General features: G+C 47.0%; 1 protein-coding gene across 1 annotated transcript in view; it reads left to right on the plus strand.

The window, feature by feature from the left end:
• The window catches only part of LOC141051501 (T-cell ecto-ADP-ribosyltransferase 1-like), a 144,037-nt gene that overhangs the window by 108,814 nt on the left and 12,342 nt on the right, over positions 1–22,881 (plus strand). Inside the window, exon 6 of the mRNA XM_073548432.1 lies at positions 11,013–11,126. Within this exon, the coding sequence (XP_073404533.1) occupies positions 11,013–11,126 (114 nt within the window). The remainder of the gene's footprint in view (positions 1–11,012; positions 11,127–22,881) is intronic.

Consider the following 22,881-nt stretch of genomic DNA (forward strand, 5'->3'; position numbering starts at 1 on the left):
TGTACAGTAATAATGTTCCATATGTGCCCTGTACAGTAATAATGTTCCATATGTGCCCTGTACAGTAATAATGCCCCCACTGTGCCCTGTACAGTAATAATGTTCCATATGTGCCCTGTACAGTAATGATGTTCCATATGTGCCCTGTACAGTAATAATGCCCCTACTGTGCTCTGTACAGTAATAATGCCCCCACTGTGCCCTGTACAGTAATAAAACCCACACTGTGCCCTGTACAGTAATAATGTTCCATATGTTCCCTGTACAGTAATAATGATGCCTCTATGCCCTGTACAGTAATAATGCCCCTACTGTGCTCTGTACAGTAATAATGGCCCCACTGTGTCTTGTACAGTAATAATGCCCCCACTGTGCTCTGTACAGTAATAATGCCCCCACTGTGCCCTGTACAGTAATAATGCCCCCACTGTGCCCTGTACAGTAATAATGCCCCCACTGTGCTCTGTACAGTAATAATGCCCCCACTCTGCCCTGTATAGTAATAATGCCCCCACTCTGCCCTGTACAGTAATAATGTTCCATATGTGCCCTGTACAGTAATAATGCCCCCACTGTGCCCTGTACAGTAATAATGTTCCATATGTGCCCTGTACAGTAATAATGCCCCCACTGTGCCCTGTACAGTAATAATGTTCCTTCTGTGCCCTGTACAGTAATAATGGCCCTACTGTGCCCTATACAGTAATAATGCCCACACTGTGCCCTGTACAGTAATAATGCCCCCACTGTGCCCTGTACAGTAATAATGTTCCATATGTGCCCTGTACAGTAATAATGTTCCATATGTGCCCTGTACAGTAATAATGCCCCCACTGTGCCCTGTACAGTAATAATGCCCCCACTGTGCCCTGTACAGTAATAATGTTCCATATGTGCCCTGTACAGTAATAATGTTCAATATGTGCCCTGTACAGTAATAATGCCCCTACTGTGCTCTGTACAGTAATAATGCCCCCACTGTGCCCTGTACAGTAATAATGCCCCCACTGTGCTCTGTACAGTAATAATGCCCCCACTGTGCCCTGTACAGTAATAATGCCCCCACTGTGCCCTGTACAGTAATAATGCCCCCACTGTGCCCTGTACAGTAATAATGCCCCCACTGTGCCCTGTTCAGTAATAATGTTCCATATGTTCCCTGTACAGTAATAATGTTGCCTCTATGCCCTGTGCAGTAATAATGTTGCCTACTGTGCCCTGTACAGTAATAATGTTCCATATGTTCCCTGTACAGTAATAATGTTCCCTCTGTGCCCTGTACAGTAATAATGTTCCCTACTGTGCCCTGTACAGTAATAATGCCCCCACTGTGCCCTGTACAGTAATAATGCCCCCACTGTGCCATGCACAGTAATAATGCCCATACTGTGCCCTGTACAGTAATAATGCCCCCACTGTGCCATGTACAGTAATAATGCCCCCACTGTGCCCTGTACAGTAATAATGCCCCCACTGTGCCCTGTACAGTAATAAAACCCACACTGTGCCCTGTACAGTAATAATGTTCCATATGTTCCCTGTACAGTAATAATGTTCCCTCTGTGCCCTGTGCAGTAATAATGTTCCCTACTGTGCCCTGTACAGTAATAATGTTCCATATGTTCCCTGTACAGTAATAATGTTCCCTACTGTGCCCTGTACAGTAATAATGCCCCCACTGTGCCTTGTACAGTAATAATGCCCCCACTGTGCCCTGTGCAGTAATAATGTTCCCTACTGTGCCCTGTACAGTAATAATGTTCCATATGTTCCCTGTACAGTAATAATGTTCCCTCTGTGCCCTGTACAGTAATAATGTTCCCTACTGTGCCCTGTACAGTAATAATGCCCCCACTGTGCCCTGTGCAGTAATAATGTCCCCACTGTGCTCTGTACAGTAATAATGCCCCCACTGTGCTCTGTACAGTAATAATGCCCCCACTGTGCCCTGTACAGTAATGATTCCCCTATGTGCCCTGTATTGTAATAATGCCCCCACTGTGCCCTGTACAGTAATAATGTTCCATTTGTTCCCTGTACAGTAATAATGTTCCCTCTGTGCCCTGCACAGTAATAATGTTCTCTACTGTGCCTTGTACAGTAATAATGCCCCCACTGTGCTCTGTACAGTAATAATGCCCCCACTGTGCTCTGTACAGTAATAATGCCCCCACTGTGCCCTGTACAGTAATAATGCCCCCACTGTGCCCTGTGCAATAATGCCCCCACTGTGCCCTGTACAGTAATAATGCCCCCACTGTGCCCTGTACAGTAATAATGTTCCTTCTGTGCCCTGTACAGTAATAATGCCCCCACTGTGCCCTATACAGTAATAATGCCCACACTGTGCCCTGTACAGTAATAATGCCCCCACTGTGCCCTGTACAGTAATAATGTTCCATATGTGCCCTGTACAGTAATAATGTTCCATATGTGCCCTGTACAGTAATAATGCCCCCACTGTTCCCTGTACAGTAATAATGTTCCTTATGTGCCCTGTACAGTAATAATGCCCCTACTGTGCCCTATACAGTAATAATGCCCCCACTGTGCCCTGCACAGTAATAATGCCCCCACTGTGCCCTGTACAGTAATAATGTTCCTTATGTGCCCTGTATAGTAATAATGCCCCCACTGTGCCCTGCACAGTAATAATGCCCCCACTGTGCCCTGTACAGTAATAATGTTCCATATGTGCCCTGTACAGTAATAATGCCCCCACTGTGCCCTGTACAGTAATAATGTTCCATATGTGCCCTGTACAGTAATAATACCCCCACTGTGCCCTGTACAGTAATAATGTTCCTTATGTGCCCTGTACAGTAATAATGCCCCTACTGTGCCCTATACAGTAATAATGTCACCACTGTGCCCTGTACAGTAATAATGCCCCCACTGTGCCCTGCACAGTAATAATGCCCCCACTGTGCCCTGTACAGTAATAATGTTCCTTATGTGCCCTGTACAGTAATAATGCCCCTACTGTGCTCTGTACAGTAATAATGTCACCACTGTGCCCTGTACAGTAATAATCTCCCCACTGTGCCCTATACAGTAATAATGCCCCCACTGTGCCCTGTACAGTAATAATGCCCCCACTGTGCCCTATACAGTAATAATGCCCCCACTATGCCCTGCACAGTAATAATGTCACCACTGTGCCCTGTACAGTAATAATCTCCCCACTGTGCCCTATACAGTAATAATGTCCCCACTGTGCCCTGTATAGTAATAATGCCCCCACTGTGCCCTGTACAGTAATAATGTTCCTTATGTGCCCTGTACAGTAATAATGCCCCCACTGTGCCCTGCACAGTAATAATGCCCCCACTGTGCCCTGTACAGTAATAATGTTCCTTATGTGCCCTGTACAGTAATAATGCCCCCACTGTGCCCTGCACAGTAATAATGCCCCCACTGTGCCCTGTACAGTAATAATGTTCCATATGTGCCCTGTACAGTAATAATGCCCCCACTGTGCCCTGTACAGTAATATTGTTCCATATGTGCCCTGTACAGTAATAATGCCCCCACTGTGCCCTGTACAGTAATAATGTTCCTTATGTGCCCTGTACAGTAATAATGCCCCTACTGTGCCCTATACAGTAATAATGTCACCACTGTGCCCTGTACAGTAATAATGCCCCCACTGTGCCCTGCACAGTAATAATGCCCCCACTGTGCCCTGTACAGTAATAATGTCCCTTATGTGCCCTGTACAGTAATAATGCCCCTACTGTGCCCTGTACAGTAATAATGTCACCACTGTGCCCTGTACAATAATAATCTCCCCACTGTGCCCTATACAGTAATAATGCCCCCACTGTGCCCTGTACAGTAATAATGCCCCCACTGTGCCCTATACAGTAATAATGCCCCCACTGTGCCCTGCACAGTAATAATGTCACCACTGTGCCCTGTACAGTAATAATCTCCCCACTGTGCCCTATACAGTAATAATGCCCCCACTGTGCCCTGTACAGTAATAATGCCCCCACTGTGCCCTGTACAGTAATAATGCCCCCACTGTGCCCTGTACAGTAATAATGCCCCAACTGTGCCCTGTACAGTAATAATGTTCCTTATGTGCCCTGTACAGTAATAATGCCCCTACTGTGCCCTATACAGTAATAATGTCACCACTGTGCCCTGTTCAGTAATAATGCCCCCACTGTGCCCTGCACAGTAATAATGCCCCCACTGTGCCCTGTACAGTAATAATGTTCCTTATGTGCCCTGTACAGTAATAATGCCCCTACTGTGCCCTGTACAGTAATAATGTCACCACTGTGCCCTGTACAGTAATAATCTCCCCACTGTGCCCTATACAGTAATAATGCCCCCACTGTGCCCTGTACAGTAATAATGCCCCCACTGTGCCCTGTACAGTAATAATGCCCCCACTGTGCCCTATACAGTAATAATGTTCCTTATGTGCCCAATACAGTAATAATGCCCCCACTGTGCCCTGCACAGTAATAATGTCACCACTGTGCCCTGTACAGTAATAATCTCCCCACTGTGCCCTATACAGTAATAATGCCCCCACTGTGCCCTGTACAGTAATAATGCCCCCACTGTGCCCTGTACAGTAATAATGCCCCCACTGTGCCCTGTACAGTAATAATGCCCCCACTGTGCCCTGTTTAGTTATAATGTCCCTTCTGTACATTCTCCAAGTAGTAATAGTGCTCCTTCGAATCTTTTTGTAATAATAATTCTTAGGTGCCTCCTTGAATAATACTTCCCTTTTACCCGTTATAATAAAAACACCCATTGTGCATTTACAATAATGCCTCTTGTGCTTTCCTTATAATGATAATGACTCCCCCCCGTTGTGGCTCCTTATAATAATACCCCTCAGTGCCTCTTTTTTGTACTCTTTCCCCTGAGCAGGGATGTACATAGAAATCACAGGGCCCCATAGGAAAAGTCCTGTCACGGCACATAGGGGCAGTCACAGAAGGACGGATGTGTATGGCAGCACTTACACAGTTATACACCTACAGAAGACCCTTAGTGAGCATGATGGACCCCACACAGTCACCTACACAGTATGATAGTCCCCGCCCAGCCCCCATAGAGTATGATGGCCGCTACACAGCCCCTCAGCATCTGATGGTCTGCACACAGCCACCTATAGCGTATGATGGTCTCCACACAGCCCCTCTTACAATATGATGGTCATCAAACAACCAACCAGAGTATAATGGTCCCAGTATAGCCCACCATAAAGTGATCCGTACACACTTCCCGTGCAGCATGATGGTCTCTGCGTAGCTGCCATACAGTATGATAATCCCCACACAACCCCCCAGAGTATGATGTGTGATGCTCCCCACACACCCATACATAAAGTATGATGATCCCTACCCAGCTCCCCAGAGTAAGATGATCCCAAAACCCCTCATTCAGTACAATAATCCTCACACCTCCATACATACAGTATGATGATCCCACATAGTCCCCCATAAAGTATAATGGTCACCACAGCCTCTAAAAAAACAAAAAATCTTAGACTCACCAAATCCAGAGCCCCATCCACTGCAGCCACTGTCTCCTGTGCTATCTTTGCCTTGCAGTGGATAGGGAGGTGGGATACAGTGATGTCATTATGCCATCTGACATCCCCTGCAGGGCACTGGCCTCCAGCAGGCTACAAGCCAGAACTAGCAGGTGGCTCTGTGCTCCGCAACAGCTGTTGACAGTACCAGCGTTCAGTATGTACCAGTAATACTGTTAACAGTGCCACAATCAATTCGGCCCATGACTGGACCGGCCCATCTGGCATTTTCCAGATCTACCTGACAGTACACTCACAACACTCTATAGGAGAGCGGACAGATCCTCTCTCTGCATACTGACCTCTGCACCTGTCACAGAGCATGCTCACTACACTCTGTAGGAGAGCGGACAGAGCCTCTTCCCTCCTTCCTCTCTCTCCATACTGACCTCTGCACCTGTCACAGAGCATGCTCACTACACTCTGTAGGAGAGCGGACAGAGCCTCTTCTCTCTTCCCTCTGTCTGCATACTGACCTCTCTACCTGTCACAGAGCATGCTCACTACACTCTGTAGGAGAGCGGACAGAGCCTCTTCCCTCTTCCCTCTGTCTGCATACTGACCTCTCTACCTGTCACAGAGCATGCTCACTACACTCTGTAGGAGAGAGGACAGATCCTCTTTCCTCCTCCCTCTCTCTACATACTGACCTCTCTACCTGTCGCAGAGCATGCTCACTACACTCTATAGGAGAGGAGGCAGATCCTCTTCGCTCCTCCCTCTCTCTGCATACTGACCTCTGCACCTGTCACAGAGCATGCTCACTACACTCTGTAGGAGAGCGGACAGATCCTCTTCGCTCCTCCCTCTCTCTGCATACTGAACTCTACACCTGTCACAGAGCATGCGCACTACACTCTGTAGGAGAGCGGACAGATCCTCTTCCCTCCTCCCTCTCTCTACATACTGACCTCTCTACCTGTCACAGAGCATGCTCACTACACTCTATAGGAGAGGAGGCAGATCCTCTTCGCCCCTCCCTCTCTCTGCATACTGACCTCTGCACCTGTCACAGAGCATGCTCACTACACTCTGTAGGAGAGCGGACAGATCCTCTTCCCTCCTCCCTCTCTCTACATACTGACCTCTCTACCTGTCACAGAGCATGCTCACTACACTCTATAGGAGAGGAGGCAGATCCTCTTCGCTCCTCCCTCTCTCTGCATACTGACCTCTGCACCTGTCACAGAGCATGCTCACTACACTCTATAGGAGCAGGGACAGATCCTCTTCGCTCCTCCCTCTCTCTGCATACTGACCTCTGCACCTGTCACAGAGCATGCTCACTACACTCTGTAGGAGAGCGGACAGATCCTCCTCCCTCCCTCTGCATACTGACCTCTGTACCTGTCACAGAGTATGCTCACTACACTCTGTAGGAGAGCGGACAGATCCTCTTCCCTCCTCCATCTTCACTCTCTCTCCATACTGACCTCTACACCTGTCACAGAGCACACTCACTACACTCTATAGGAGAGTGGACAGATCCTCTTCCCTCCTTCCTCTCTCTGCATACTGACCTCTGCACCTGTCACAGAGCATGCTCACTACACTCTATAGGAGAAGGGACAGATCCTCTTTGCTCCTCCCTCTCTCTGCATACTGACCTCTGCACCTGACACAGAGCATGCTCACTACACTCTATTGGAGAGAGGACAGATCCTCCTCCCTCCCTCTGCATACTGACCTCTGTACCTGTCACAAAGCATGCTCACTACACTGTATAGGAGATCGGACAGATCCTCTTCCCTCCTCCCTCTCTCTGCATACTGACCTCTGTACCTGTCACAGAGCATGCTCACTACACTCTATAGAAGACGGGACAGATCCTCCTCCATCTTCACTCTCTCTGTATACTGACCTCTGCACCTGTCACAGAGCATGCTCATGAATCTTTCTCACAGAATTCCAGGTACTTGTGAAGCAAATAGTCTAGAACATTATAGCATCCCGCAACATCATCTAAAAATGTAGGAATAAAAAAATAATTAAAAAAAAAAACCAAGAATATGTTGTCAATATAAGATTTTAATAAAAATATAATATAGGATTTGTGCATATTATTGCTGGAGAGGAGGGTGTTAGCCTAAATACAGTTGAAACCAGAAGTTTCCATCCATGATATATAAAGACACATCTGCATGTTTCGCTCAATATCTGACATGAAATCAGAATAAACCTTTCCTGTTTTAGGTCCGTTAGGATTACCATAATTATTAATATTTGCCAAATGCCAGAATAATGAGAGAGAGAGAATGTTTTAATGCATTTTTATTACTTACTCAAAGTCAGAAGTTTCCATACTGTAAGATTACTATGCCTTTAAAGAATTCTGGACGGCCCATATGATGAGGTCATGTGTTTGGAAGCTTCCGTTTTTTATGACAACATCTGAGTTATTAGAGACACAACTGTGGATGCATTTTAATGCACACCTGAAACACATGCTTCTTTGTGTAGCATCATGGGAAAGTCTAAAGAAATCAGCCAAAATATCAGGAAGAGAATTGTGGACTTGCAGAAGTCTGGCTCATCCTTGGGTACAATTTCAGGGTACCTGAAGGTGCCTCGTTCATCTGTACAAACAAGTAAATGCAAGTACAAACAAGATGGGAATGTCCAGCCATCATACCGCTCAGGAAGGAGATGGGTTCTGTGTCCCAGAGATGATCGTGCTTTGGTCTCACATGTGCATATCAACCCAAGGACAAAAGCAAAAGACCTTGTGAAGATGATGGCAGAAGCTGGGAAGATTGTGTCAATATCCACAGTGAAACGAGGACTCTATCATCATGGGCTGAAAGACCACTCTGCCAGGAAGAAGCCAGTACTCCAAAAGAAACATAAATGCACACAGGAACAAAGACTTTAATTTTAGGAGACATGTCCTGTGGTCTGATGAAACTAAAATTGAACTTTTTGGGTATAATGACCATCATCTAACCCAAGTCATTCAGGTTAAAGGCAATGGTACCAAATAAAAATGAAATGGATGGAAACTTCTGACTTTGCAGCAAGTAATAAAAATGTCTTACAACATTCTCTCTCATTATTCTGGCATTTGGCAAATATTAATAACTAGAAATAGGCCCAATGCTATTGCATCGGGAGTGCTGTGAAATGAACATCTGCCGGCGGGCGGCTCAGCCAATGAGCGGTGCCACGCAGGATTTGAATGCATGCATGGCCCTGTCACCCCCCTATCCTGGTATGCATGGTCCCCTCACCCCCAAATCCTGGTATGCATGATCCCCTCACTCCCCTATCCTGGCATGCATGGTCCCCTCACCCCCCTATCCTGGTATGCATGGTCTTCTCACCCCCACTATCCTGGCATGCATGGTCCTCTCACCCACTTTGCTGGTATGCATGCTCCCCTCACCCCCCTATCCTGGTATGCATGCTCCCCTCACCCCCCTATCCTGGTATGCATGGTCCTCTCACCCCCCTATCCTGGTATGCATGGTCCCCTCACCCCCCAATCCTGATATGCATGGTCCCCGAATCCCCCTATCCTAGCATGCATGGTCCCCTCACCCCCTATCCTGGTATGCATGCTACCTCTCACCCCCAAATCCTGATATGCATGGTCCCCTCACCCCCCTATCCTGGAATGCATGGTCCCCTCACCACCCCTTTCCTGGTATGCATGGTCCCCTCACCCTCTATCCTGGTATGCATTGTCCTCTCACCCCCCTATCCTGGTATGCATGGTCCCCTCACCCCCCCCCTTTCCTGGTATGCATGGTCCTCTCACCCCCCCCTATCCTGGTATGCATGGTCCTCTCACCCCCCTATCCTGGTATGCATGGTCCCCCCACCCCCCCTTTCCTGGTATGCATGGTCCTCTCTCCCCCTATCCTGGTATGCATGGGTTCCTCACCCCCCTATCCTGGTATGCATGGTCCTCTCACCCCCCTATCCTGGTATGCATGGTCCTCTCACCCCCTATCCTGGTATGCATGGTCCTCTCACCCCCCCTATCCTGGTATGCATAGTCCTCTCACCCCCCCTATCCTGGTATGCATGGGTTCCTCACCCCCCTATCCTGGTATGCATGGTCCCCCCACCCCCCCTTTCCTGGTATGCATGGTCCTCTCTCCCCCTATCCTGGTATGCATGGGTTCCTCACCCCCCTATCCTGGTATGCATGGTCCTCTCACCCCCCCTATCCTGGTATGCATGGTCCTCTCACCCCCTATCCTGGTATGCATGGTCCTCTCACCCCCCCTATCCTGGTATGCATAGTCCTCTCACCCCCCCTATCCTGGTATGCATGGGTTCCTCACCCCCCAATCCTGGTATGCATGGTCCTCTCACCCCCTTATCCTGGTATGCATGGTCCTCTCACCCCCCTATCCTGGTATGCATGGTCCTCTCACCCCCTTATCCTGGTATGCATGGTCCTCTCACCCCCTTATCCTGGTATGCATGGTCCTCTCACCCCCCTATCCTGGTATGCATGGTCCTCTCACCCCCCTATCCTGGTATGCATGGTCCTCTCACCCCCTATCCTGGTATGCATGGTCCTCTCACCCCCTTATCCTGGTATGCATGGTCCTCTCACCCCCCTATCCTGGTATGCATGGGTTCCTCACCCCCCAATCCTGGTATGCATGGTCCTCTCACCCCCCAATCCTGGTATGCATGGTCCCCTCACCCCCTATCCTGGTATGCATGGTCCTCTCACCCCCTTTCCTGGTAGGCATGGTCCTCTCACCCCTATTAAACTGCACACATACAACAAACAAAAAAAAACATTTATACTCACCCTTCTTTCCTGTGCTTCACCGCTGTCACGTTCTGCCGGAGGCAGGGGGGAGGAGTGTGGCGCTGGAGTAAGCGCATGCCCATACCGCACTGTCCGGCGCCATATTGCTGAAGGCACACTGCAAATGTGTCTTCAGTAAAATAGCGCCGGATAGCGCTATGTGCACGTGCAATTCCAGCACTGCACTCCTGCCCTGGTCTCCGGTGAGAAGAGAAGCGCCGCGGCAACGGTCCTCCCGGTCAGGTAAGTATGTAATCACCCGCCCCGCACGGCAACGCTCATTGGCTCAGCCAATGGAGCAGGGAATTCGAATCCCGCGCCGCTCATTGAATTCCGGCCGCCATATCGGAATAGCCATAACTTGGGTGTTCCAATATGGCGGTCGGCGTACTTCCGGTCGCGGTGCATTGTGGAAGCGACACAAGCGCCGGAAGTGTGTGACAGAGTTTATTGGTAATTGTATATTAGATGATGGTAATCCTAATTGTCCTACGGGAAAGGTTTATTCAGATTTCATGTCAGGCATCGAGTAAAACCTGCAGATGTGTCTTTCTATATAGTGGATGGAAACTTCCGGCTTCAGCTGTAGGTGATCAGATATGAGCCCTCATTGTAGGCTCGGACGCTGCATGACTCTACCTGGATACTCACTTCTGCCTCATTGCTTCCTCCCATCAGATCTCCGCAGTTCGCTTGTGACCTTGGCCGAGGCAGAAAAAAAACAAGTCCTCCTTCTTTCACATCATCAGAAACTACTGACATCATTAGAGGAAGAGCTCGGAAAACAGCAAAGTGAGAAAACAATGATACATGATGAATTGTGAATGCTTATAATGGGAGATGAGAAAATCAATTCAATGTCGAACTTTTAGGAATCTCCCAAACTTAGCAGATTCTAATATGCTTCACAAAAATCTCCAAAATTGTCTGCCCCCACTTTATACAACGCAGAGGATTGTATCAGTCAGAGAGGGCTTGCATGATCTTGATTGTGTCTCTATGGGCTTCCCCATAATTCATTGCAGCTATCACATCACATGGTATAGCATAGCCAATCAGGAAGGACAGCAACCATTTTGTGGTGAATCAGGATAGCAAGAGGACGTCACAAGTCAGCCATAGAGATAAGGAGAGAACACCATGAAACACTGAATAAAAATACACATAGTGTGCAACAGCACAGAAGGAAGAACGGTTACCATCCGTTCACCCATAGCCCTACTTAGGGAGATTACTTAGATATTATCCAGCCTGTGCTTGCAATAAAGAGCATGAATGGAGTTGGATATCATCCTAGGAGATCACACAGGGTTGTACATGTTTTTCAGGGCAATTGGAACACTTGCACTTTGCAGTGCGTCAGTTTGCCACTAACCAAATTTTGAGGAAAAATTAGGCAAAGCTTCAAAATGTTTGTCCATCTCTACCTACAATCTGTCACTATGTGCCGGGTCTGTGCAAACTCTGATCAGAGGTATCTGTAATGGGAGTGGTGGAACCGCTGTGCCGTGGTCCGGGGAGAGCCTGGAGGGGCATGACTAGGTGAGCACCTGATGCTTCACTACAGCTCCTGATGGTGGCGTTGGCTCCTGATGGACACCAGGTGCTACTCCAGGACAGAAGACGGATGAAAGGCAACTGACAAACAAGGGACAAGTAAGGCTAAGTTCACATTAGCGTTTCTGTGCACAGCGTATCATCTCCATGCGCAAACGCATGCAAACGCATGTTTACGCAGCATTTTTTATTTGCATCATCTTACGCATGATGCCAAAAAAAAGCTGCGTGTGCATGCGTCTGTATGTTTTTGCATGCGTTTGCGTTGTTTATGCGCATGTGTTGGATATTTCCAATGCTTTTCCAGTAGAATTTCCTTAACACCAGACCCCAATGGGCATGTTTCAGGGGATTTCTATATATAGACACACTGCACAGATGAAATCTTCATGTTTTGCTGCTGTATCCAGCTTCAAGATGGATCTTAGCATGGAGAGCTTCATTCTTAATCTTGATTTGTCTTTGAAATTGGCTGTTGCCTTTGCTGTGGCTTGTGAAGAAGAAAGAAGAAGAGAAAGACGGAGAAGACATCATTGTCCCTATTGGCAACACCCCATCTTAGAAGTCCGAGAAAGCTGTAGAGCCTACCACTCCTTGTACACAGAGCTGCGTGAAAACCCTGAGAAGTGTTTCAAGTACACGAGAATGTCGAAACCAAGCTTCCATGACTTGCTGCTACGTGTTGAGGATCCATCACCAGGCAGAACACACAGCTACGTCGAGCAATTCCTGCCGAGGAGCGTCTGTTGGTGACCCTAAGGTACGTAATTTTGAAAAAGAAACACCTGTTATTAATATGATTGTTCTAAAAGCCATGTACTGATTTTTTTTCCCCCATTTTCTGTTTGGCAGATTCCTGGCTACCGGAGACACCTTATCATCTCTACATTTTCAATTCCGGATTTCTGAGATTGTTGGAGACACCTGCCGTGCTTTATGTGATGTTCTGCATGAAGAATTCCTCCCCCAACCCACAACTGAACTCTGGCTGGAAAATGCTGCAAAATTCCAGGACATTTGTAATTTTCAAAATGTTTGGGGCTGTGGACAGCAAACACATTCAGATTATGAAACCTGCTGGAAGTGGATCAGAGTATTTCAATGACAAAAAATACTTTTCCATTGTTTTCTTGGCAATTGCAGATGCTGGCTGTCGATTTGTTGCCGTGGACGTTGGCTCCTTTGGACGAGGAAATGACTCACAGACTTTCAAAGACTCTGACATGGGCCAACGTTTGTATGGGAATAATTTCAATTTTCCACCGCAACGACCTCTTCTGAACACTGAAGGACCGCCAATGCCGTTTGTTGTGGTTGGGGATGAGGCGTTTCAAATGTGTGCCAACCTCATAAAACCGTACTCAAGTCGGGACTTGAATCACACCAAAAGGATTTACAACTATCGACTGACGAAGGCACAAAGAACTGTGGAGTGTGCCTTTAGATTGCTGGTATCTAAATGGTGCACTTTGAGAACAGCCATCAATCTAAAAATTGAGACGTTTGATGAGGTTGTGAAAGCGTGTGTTGTTCTGCACAATTACATCCTGGTGAAAGACACCACTTAGAACTTGAGGAACCTGTTACTACAACATTGCAGGATTACCAAGATCACCCTCTGAGGACTACAGAGGAAGCTGCCCAAATGAGGGATAAATTTGCTGCCTACTTTGTTTCGGATATTGGACGTGTGGTATGGCAAGACGAAATGGCTTAAGCCGCTAATAAGTAAAATTTACCTGTAATATTTGCTGACTTTAATACTAACACCTTCCCTGTAACTTTAATTCTAAACACCTTGACTGTAACACCTGTTAATACTTCACTCAACAATACACACGTGTTTAAATAAAGAGATAAAGAAAACACAGGGAGGCAGGAGTTGTGAAAAAAATAATTTTTATTAACGAAAATAAAACCAATGTTTAATTTAACACTTCCTGGACCTGCTTATTCTGAATTGAACGCATGCGTACGCATGTCCTTGTGTACCAATGCATTCCCATAGACAGTAATGCATTGTTTTGACACACTCATCCGCATGCGCATAATTGACGCCTCAAAAAATGCAGCATGATGCATTCACCGGACACCGCCACACACCGCGAAACAATGCATTTGTACAAATCCACATGCGAACTGATGCAAACGCATGTCCCTGCGTACACAATGTTAAATATATGTACGCGTGACGCATGCGGATCATACGCTGCGCACAGATACGCTAATGTGAAACCAGCCTAACTGCAACGGCTCGGTAGGAGAGTACAGCTGATACAGGCAGGCACAGTGGGAACACAGGTACCACAGATGCTAGAGGGTACGGCTGGCATACTGATAGGTACTGGCAGGTGCAGGCTGGTATACGGATGGGCATGGCAGGGGCAGGCTGGTATACAGATGGAAATGGCAGGTGCAGGCGGCATAAATATGGGCAGATGCAGGCTGGCATAAAGATAGGCACGGCAGGTGCAGGCAGGTATACGGATGGGCACAACAGGTGGAGTTGGTATACAGATGGGCATGACAGATGCAGGATCGGGACACTTTAGGTCAGCTGATAGGGTCTGTGCACGCCCTCACACAGTACCTGGGGATCTGCATGCCATGCACAAGCACCAGGCAGGAGAAGGAGGAGGTGGAAGTGCTGGACAGGGACCGCAGCAGTGAGTGAGTTGTCGTCTCTGTCGGGGAAGAAGAGAAGCACACTGGGATGCTGGCTTTACAGTATCTAGGTTTTCCAGCACCTGGATGGATTCAGTTTGGTGCCCTCTCCGATACTCAGTTCAAGCGATTTCAGTAGTAATCATGTGAGCCTTCATATCCGACTTTCACTTGCTGACGAGCTGCTCTTCATAATTCTCTCAATGTTCAGTGAAATACCGCAGCCCCTACTTTACTGAGAGAAGCAGGAAGAGTCGCTCATTAGCAAGTGACCATAATTATGAAAATTGCACACCAGTGGTCACATGGCGATCGTTGGAGCTGAAAGCAGAACTGAATCCTGACAGTTAGCATATTACATGCCTTTGGGATTGGGCACGTTACAGTGCTTAATGTTAGAAATAAAGGGGTTGTCCTAATTTGTGATGAAAGTCTGCAGGTAATTCTCACAGTGTGTGCTGCATGCTCTCAGGATTCACCCATGCCATTGGTAAGAGTCGGCGGTCAGATAAATGAGTGAGTCAGCTTACGTCTAGTCGGCAATTGACTGCATTTACACAAATCGTATACTTCCAGTTACTTGACCTTTCACTCTTACCTCTCACTGCTAGCACCAGAGAATCCTGACAGTGTGCAGTACATGCACTTTGAGGATTCAGAAGTCTGCAGTCATGTAGAGTGACTGCAGACTTTCATCACAAATTTGAACAACCCCTTTAACGCTCCTACCATAAATAAAAACATAGTAACCCTTAGCATCACAACCCCCATCGGTATCAAAACACATCACAAGAACCACCATCAGTACAGATATACAGCATCACAGCTTCCATAAGTATTGAAATACATCACCAGAACACAAACAGTACAGAATGATATCACTAGATCCAGAAACAATACATGAATAGAGCACCAGAACCACTATCAGCACATGAATTCATCACCAGGAGTGCAGAAACAGAACAGAAATACACCACCGGAATCACCGTCAGTGCAGGAATACAGCACCAGAACTACCATCAGTATAGGCATACATTGCTAGAATCATAGAATCGTAGAGTTGGAAGGGACCTCCTGGGCCATCTGGTCCAACCCCCTGCTCAAAGCAAGATTTGCTAAATCTTCCCAGTCAAATGTCTGTCCAGCCTCTGTTTGAAGACTTCCATTGAAGGAGAACTCACCACCTCTCGTGGCAGCTTGTTCCACTCTTTGATCACTCTAACTGTCAAAAAGTTTTTTCTAATATCTAATCTGTGTCTCCTCCCATTCAGTTTCATCCCATTGCTTCTAGTCTTTCCTTGTGCAAATGAGAATAAAGATGATCCTTCAACAATATGACAGCCCTTGAGATATTTGTAGACAGCTATTAAGTCTCTCAGTCTTCGCTTTTGCAAACTAAACATTCCCCAATCCTGCAACCTTTCCTCATAAGACAGGGTTTGCAGACCGGTGACCATTCTGGTCACTCTTTTCTGAACTTGCTCCAGTTTGTTGATGTCTTTTTTAAAATGTGGCACCCAAAACTGGACACAATATTCCAGATGAGGTCTGACCAAAGAGGAGTAGAGGGAAATAATGACTTCACGTGATCTAGACTGTATGCTTCTGTTAATACATCCTAGAATTGCATTTGCCTTTTTTGCTGCTGCATCACACTGTTGACTCATATTCAGTCTGTGATCTATTAGTATACCCAAGTCTTTTTCACATGTGCTGTTGCTTAGCCCTATTCCTCCCATTCTGTATATGCTTTTTTCATTTTTACTGCCCAGATGTAGTACTTTGCATTTTTCCCTGTTAAAAACCATTCTGTTAGTTGCTGCCCACTGCTCCAGTTTATTTATATCTTTTTGAATCTTCTCTCTCTCTTTTCTAGTATTAGCTATCCCTCCTAGCTTTGTGTCATCACCAAATTTAATCAGTATACCCTCAATGCCTTCATCTAAATCATTGATAAAGATGTTGAACAATACAGGGCCCAGGACAGAGCCCTGTGGTACCCTACTTGAGACATTCTTCCAAATGGATGTGCAGCCATTTACGACCACTCTTTGGGTCCGATCACTAAGCCAGTTATGAATCCACCTAACAGTTGCCTTGTCCTTTCCATACTTAGTCATTTTTTCAATAAGGATTGTGTGAGATACTTTGTCAAATGCTTTGCTGAAGTCAAGATATACTATATCTACAGCATTTCCCTGATCCACCCAGTCAGTGATTCTGTCATAGAAGGAAATTAAGTTAGTCTGACATGACTTATTAGTTAGAAACCCATGCTGACTCTGTTTAATCACTTCATTCTTATCCAGGTACTTACATACATGTTGTTTAATAATTTGTTCAAAGATCTTTCCTGGTATAGAAGTCAGACTCACCGGCCTATAGTTGCCTGGGTCGACCGTCTTCCCCTTTTTGAAGATAGGAACAACATTTGCTCTTCTCCAGTCTTCTGGGACTTCTACTGTTCTCCAAGAATTTTCAAAGATTATGGAGAGCGGTTCAAAAATTTCTTCTGCTATCTCCTTCAGTACTCTATTAAAAACCATCATCAGTACAGAAATGCTTCACAACTTCCATTAGTGCATGAACACTTTTCCAGTGCAGCTATAAAGCACCAAGCTCAGAACAGCAATCAAGAGTAATGTCAAGTCAGCCCCATATACACTGGTATCGCATGAATCTACAACTGTCAGTGTTTCCTTAACAGCGATAAGGAGATGCTGGGAGTTGTTGTTACCAGCAGAATCACAGTACTGATGAGACTCAGGCAGTATCACAAAATGAACAATTACATCCAAGTACCTTATAGATGACATCTTATCTGTATTGGAATTGGTCTCTTTCTTTTCTTCTCCATTTTTGGAAAAAAAAAAAAAGTATTAGGCCTTCTGCAGCACATCTCGAACCGGTTTCTACAATAAATTCTCCACACACAGTATGATGTACCCCCAATAATTTCCACACCCTATATGATGTCCTCATGGTACTTCTCCCACACATAGTATGATGTCCCCACAGTACACTCCCTGACACACAGTATGATGTCCCCACAGTACATTCCTCCACACACAATATAATGTCCACACAGTATATTCCCCTACACACAGTACGATGTTCCCACAGTACATTCCCCCACACACAGTATAATGTCCCCACAGTACATTCCCCCACACACAGTATGATTTCACCACAGTACATTCCCCCATACAGTATGATGTCTCCACAGTACATTCCCCCACACACAGTATGATGTCCCCACAGTATATTCCCCTACACACAGTATGATGTCCCCACAGTACATTCCCACACACACAGTATGATGTCCTCACAGTACATTCCCCCACACATATAGTATGATGTCCTCACAGTACATTCCCCCACACATAGTATGATGTCCTCACAGTACATTCCCCCACACACAGTATGATGTCCCCACAGTACATTCCCCCACACAGTATAATGTCCCCACAGTACATTCCCCCACACACAGTATGATTTCACCACAGTACATTCCCCCACACAGTATGATGTCTCCACAGTACATTCCCCCACACACAGTATGATGTCCCCACAGTATATTCCCCTACACACAGTATGATGTCCCCACAGTACATTCCCACACACACAGTATGATGTCCTCACAGTACATTCCCCCACACATATAGTATGATGTCCTCACAGTACATTCCCCCACACATAGTATGATGTCCTCACAGTACATTCCCCCACACACAGTATGATGTCCCCACAGTACATTCCCCCACACAGTATAATGTCCCCACAGTACATTCCCAGACACAGTATGATGTCCCCACAGTACATTCCTTCCACTCACATTAAGATGCCCTCACAGTACATTCCCTAACACACAGTATGATGTCCCCACAGTACATTCCCCCACACAGTATGATGTCCCCACAGTACATACCCCCACACAGTATGATGTCCGCACAGTAAGTTCCCCCACACACAGTATGATGTTCCCACAGTACATTCCTCCACACACAGTATGATGTTCCCTCAGTACATTCCTCCACACACAGTATGATGTTCTCACAGTACATTCCCCCACACACAGTATGATGTCCTCACAGTACATTCCCCCCACACAGTATGATGTCCCCACAGTACATTCCCCCACACAGTATGATGTCTCCACAGTACATTCCCCCACACACAGTATGATGTCCTCACAGTACATTCCGTAACACACAGTATGATGACCCCACAGTACATTCCCCCCACACAGTATGATGTCCCCACAGTAAGTTCCCCCACACACAGTATGATGTTCCCACAGTACATTCCTCCACACACAGTATGATGTCCTCACAGTACATTCCTCCACACACAGCATGATGTCCTCACAGTATATTCCCCCACACACAGTATGATGTCCTCACAGTACATTCCCTCCACACGCAGTATGATGTCCTCACAGTACATTCCCCCCACACAGTATGATGTCCCCACAGTACATTCCCCCACACACAGTATGATTGATGTCTCCACAGTACATTCCCTCACACACAGTATGATGTCTCCACAGTAAATTCCCCCCACACACAGTATGATGTCCCCACAGTACATTCACCCACACACAGTATGATGTCTCCACAGTACATTCCCCCACACACAGTATGATGTCTCCACAGTACATTCCCCCCACACACAGTATGATGTCCCCACAATACATTCCCCCCACACAGTATGATGTCCCCACATTACATTCACTCCACACACAGTATGATGTCTCCACGGTACATTCACCCCACACAGTATGATGTCCCCACAGTACATTCCCCCCACACAGTATGATGTCTCCACAGTATATTCCACCAGACACAGTATGATGTCCTCACAGTACATTCCCTCCACACACAGTATGATGTCCTCACAGTACATTCCCCCCACAAAGTATGATGTCCCCACAGTACATTCCTACACACACAGTATGATGTCCCCACAGTACATTTCCCCACACACAGTATGATGTCCCCACAGTACATTCCCCCACACACAGTATGATTGATGTCTCCACAGTACATTCCCCCACACACAGTATGATGTCTTCACAGTACATTCCCCCCACACACAGTATGATGTCCCCACAGTACATTCCCCCACACACAGTATGATGTCCCCACAGTACATTCCCCCACACACAGTATGATTTATGTCTCCACAGTACATTCCCCCACACACAGTATGATGTCTCCACAGTACATTCCCCCCACACACAGTATGATGTCCCCACTGTACATTTCCCCACACACAGTATGATTGATGTCTCCACAGTACATTCCCCCACACACAGTATGATGTCCCCACAGTACATTCCCCCCACATAGTATGATGTCCCCACAGTACATTCCCCCCACACACAGTATGATGTCCCCACAGTACATTTCCCCACACACAGTATGATTGATGTCTCCACAGTACATTCCCCCACACACAGTATGATGTCCCCACAGTACATTCCCCCCACATAGTATGATGTCCCCACAGTACATTCCCCCACACAGTATGATGTCCCCACAGTACATTCCCTCCACACACAGTATGATGTCCCCACAGTGCATTCCCCCCACACACAGTATGATGTCCACACAGTACATTCCCCCACACAGTATGATGTCCCCACAGTACATTCCCCCACACACAGTATGATGTCCCTACAGTACATTCCCCCACACACAGTATGATGTCCCCACAGTACATTCCCCCACACACAGTATGATTGATGTCTCCACAGTACATTCCCCCACACACAGTATGATGTCTCCACAGTACATTCCCCCCACACACAGTATGATGTCCCCACAGTGCATTCCCCCCACACACAGTATGATGTCCCCACAGTACATTCCCCCACACACAGTATGATGTCCCCACAGTACATTCCCCCACACACAGTATGATGTCCCCACAGTACATTCCCCCACACACAGTATGATTGATGTCTCCACAGTACATTCCCCCACACACAGTATGATGTCTCCACAGTACATTCCCCCCACACACAGTATGATGTCCCCACAGTACATTCCCCCACACACAGTATGATGTCCCCACAGTACATTCCCCTACACACAGTATGATTGATGTCTCCACAGTACATTTCCCCACACACAGTATGATGTCTCCACGGTACATTCCCCCCACACACAGTATGATGTCACCACAGTACATTCCCCCACACACAGTATGATGTCCCCACAGTACATTCCCCCACACACAGTATGATTGATGTCTCCACTGTACATTCCCCCACACACAGTATGATGTCCCCACAGTACATTCCCCCACACAGTATGATGTCCCCACAGTACATTCCCTCCACACACAGTATGATGTCCCCACAGTGCATTCCCCCCACACACAGTATGATGTCCCCACAGTACATTCCCCCACACACAGTATGATGTCCCCACAGTACATTCCCCCACACACAGTATGACTGATATCTCCACAGTACATTCCCCCACACACAGTATGATGTCTCCACAGTACATTCCCCCCACACACAGTATGATGTCCCCACAGTACATTCCCCCCACACAGTATGATGTCCCCACAGTACATTCCCTCCACACACAGTATGATGTCCCCACAGTACATTCCCCCACGCACAGTATGATGTCCTCACTATACATTCCCCCACACACAGTATGATGTTCCCACAGTACATTCCTCCACAAACAGTATGATGTCCTCACAGTACATTCCCCCACACACAGTATGATGTCCCCACAGTACATTCCCCCACACACAGTATGATGTCCCCACAGTACATTCCCCCACACACAGTATGATGTCCCCACAGTACACTCCCCCACACACAGTATGATTGATGTCTCCACAGTACATTCCCCCACACACAGTATGATATCCCCACAGTACATTCCCCCCACATAGTATGATATCCCCACAGTACATTCCCCCACACAGTATGATGTCCCCACAGTACATTCCCTCCACACACAGTATGATGTCCCCACAGTGCATTCCCCCCACACACAGTATGATGTCCCCACAGTACATTCCCCCACACACAGTATGATGTCCCCACAGTACATTCCCCCCCACACAGTATGATGTCCCCACAGTACATTCCCCCACACACAGTATGATTGATGTCTCCACAGTACATTCCCCCACACACAGTATGATGTCTCCACAGTACATTCCCCCCACACACAGTATGATGTCCCCACAGTGCATTCCCCCCACACACAGTATGATGTCCCCACAGTACATTCCCCCACACACAGTATGATGTCCCCACAGTACATTCCCCCACACACAGTATGATGTCCCCACAGTACATTCCCCCACACACAGTATGATTGATGTCTCCACAGTACATTCCCCCACACACAGTATGATGTCTCCACAGTACATTCCCCCCACACACAGTATGATGTCCCCACAGTACATTCCCCCACACACAGTATGATGTCCCCACAGTACATTCCCCTACACACAGTATGATTGATGTCTCCACAGTACATTTCCTCACACACAGTATGATGTCTCCACGGTACATTCCCCCCACACACAGTATGATGTCCCCACAGTACATTCCCCCACACACAGTATGATGTCCCCACAGTACATTCCCCCACACACAGTATGATTGATGTCTCCACAGTACATTCCCCCACACACAGTATGATGTCCCCACAGTACATTCCCCCACACAGTATGATGTCCCCACAGTACATTCCCTCCACACACAGTATGATGTCCCCACAGTGCATTCCCCCCACACACAGTATGATGTCCCCACAGTACATTCCCCCACACACAGTATGATGTCCCCACAGTACATTCCCCCACACACAGTATGACTGATATCTCCACAGTACATTCCCCCACACACAGTATGATGTCTCCACAGTACATTCCCCCCCACACACAGTATGATGTCCCCACAGTACATTCCCCCCACACAGTATGATGTCCCCACAGTACATTCCCCCACGCACAGTATGATGTCCTCACTATATATTCCCCCACACACAGTATGATGTCCCCACAGTACATTCCCCCACACAGTATGATGTTCCCACAGTACATTCCTCCACAAACAGTATGATGTCCTCACAGTACATTCCCCCACACACAGTATGATGTCCTCACAGTACATTCCCTCCACACACAGTATGATGTCCTCACAGTATATTCCCCCCACACAGTATGATGTCCTCACAGTACATTCCCCCACACACAGTATGATGTCCCCACAGTACATTCCCCCACACACAGTATGATGTCACCACAGTACATTCCCCCACACACAGTATGATTGATGTCTCCA

The sequence above is a fragment of the Dendrobates tinctorius genome, unplaced genomic scaffold, assembly GCF_039654945.1.
Source record: "Dendrobates tinctorius isolate UK_male_01 unplaced genomic scaffold, ASM3965494v1 ptg000157l, whole genome shotgun sequence".
In the NCBI taxonomy this organism is placed as follows: Eukaryota; Metazoa; Chordata; class Amphibia; order Anura; family Dendrobatidae; genus Dendrobates; species Dendrobates tinctorius.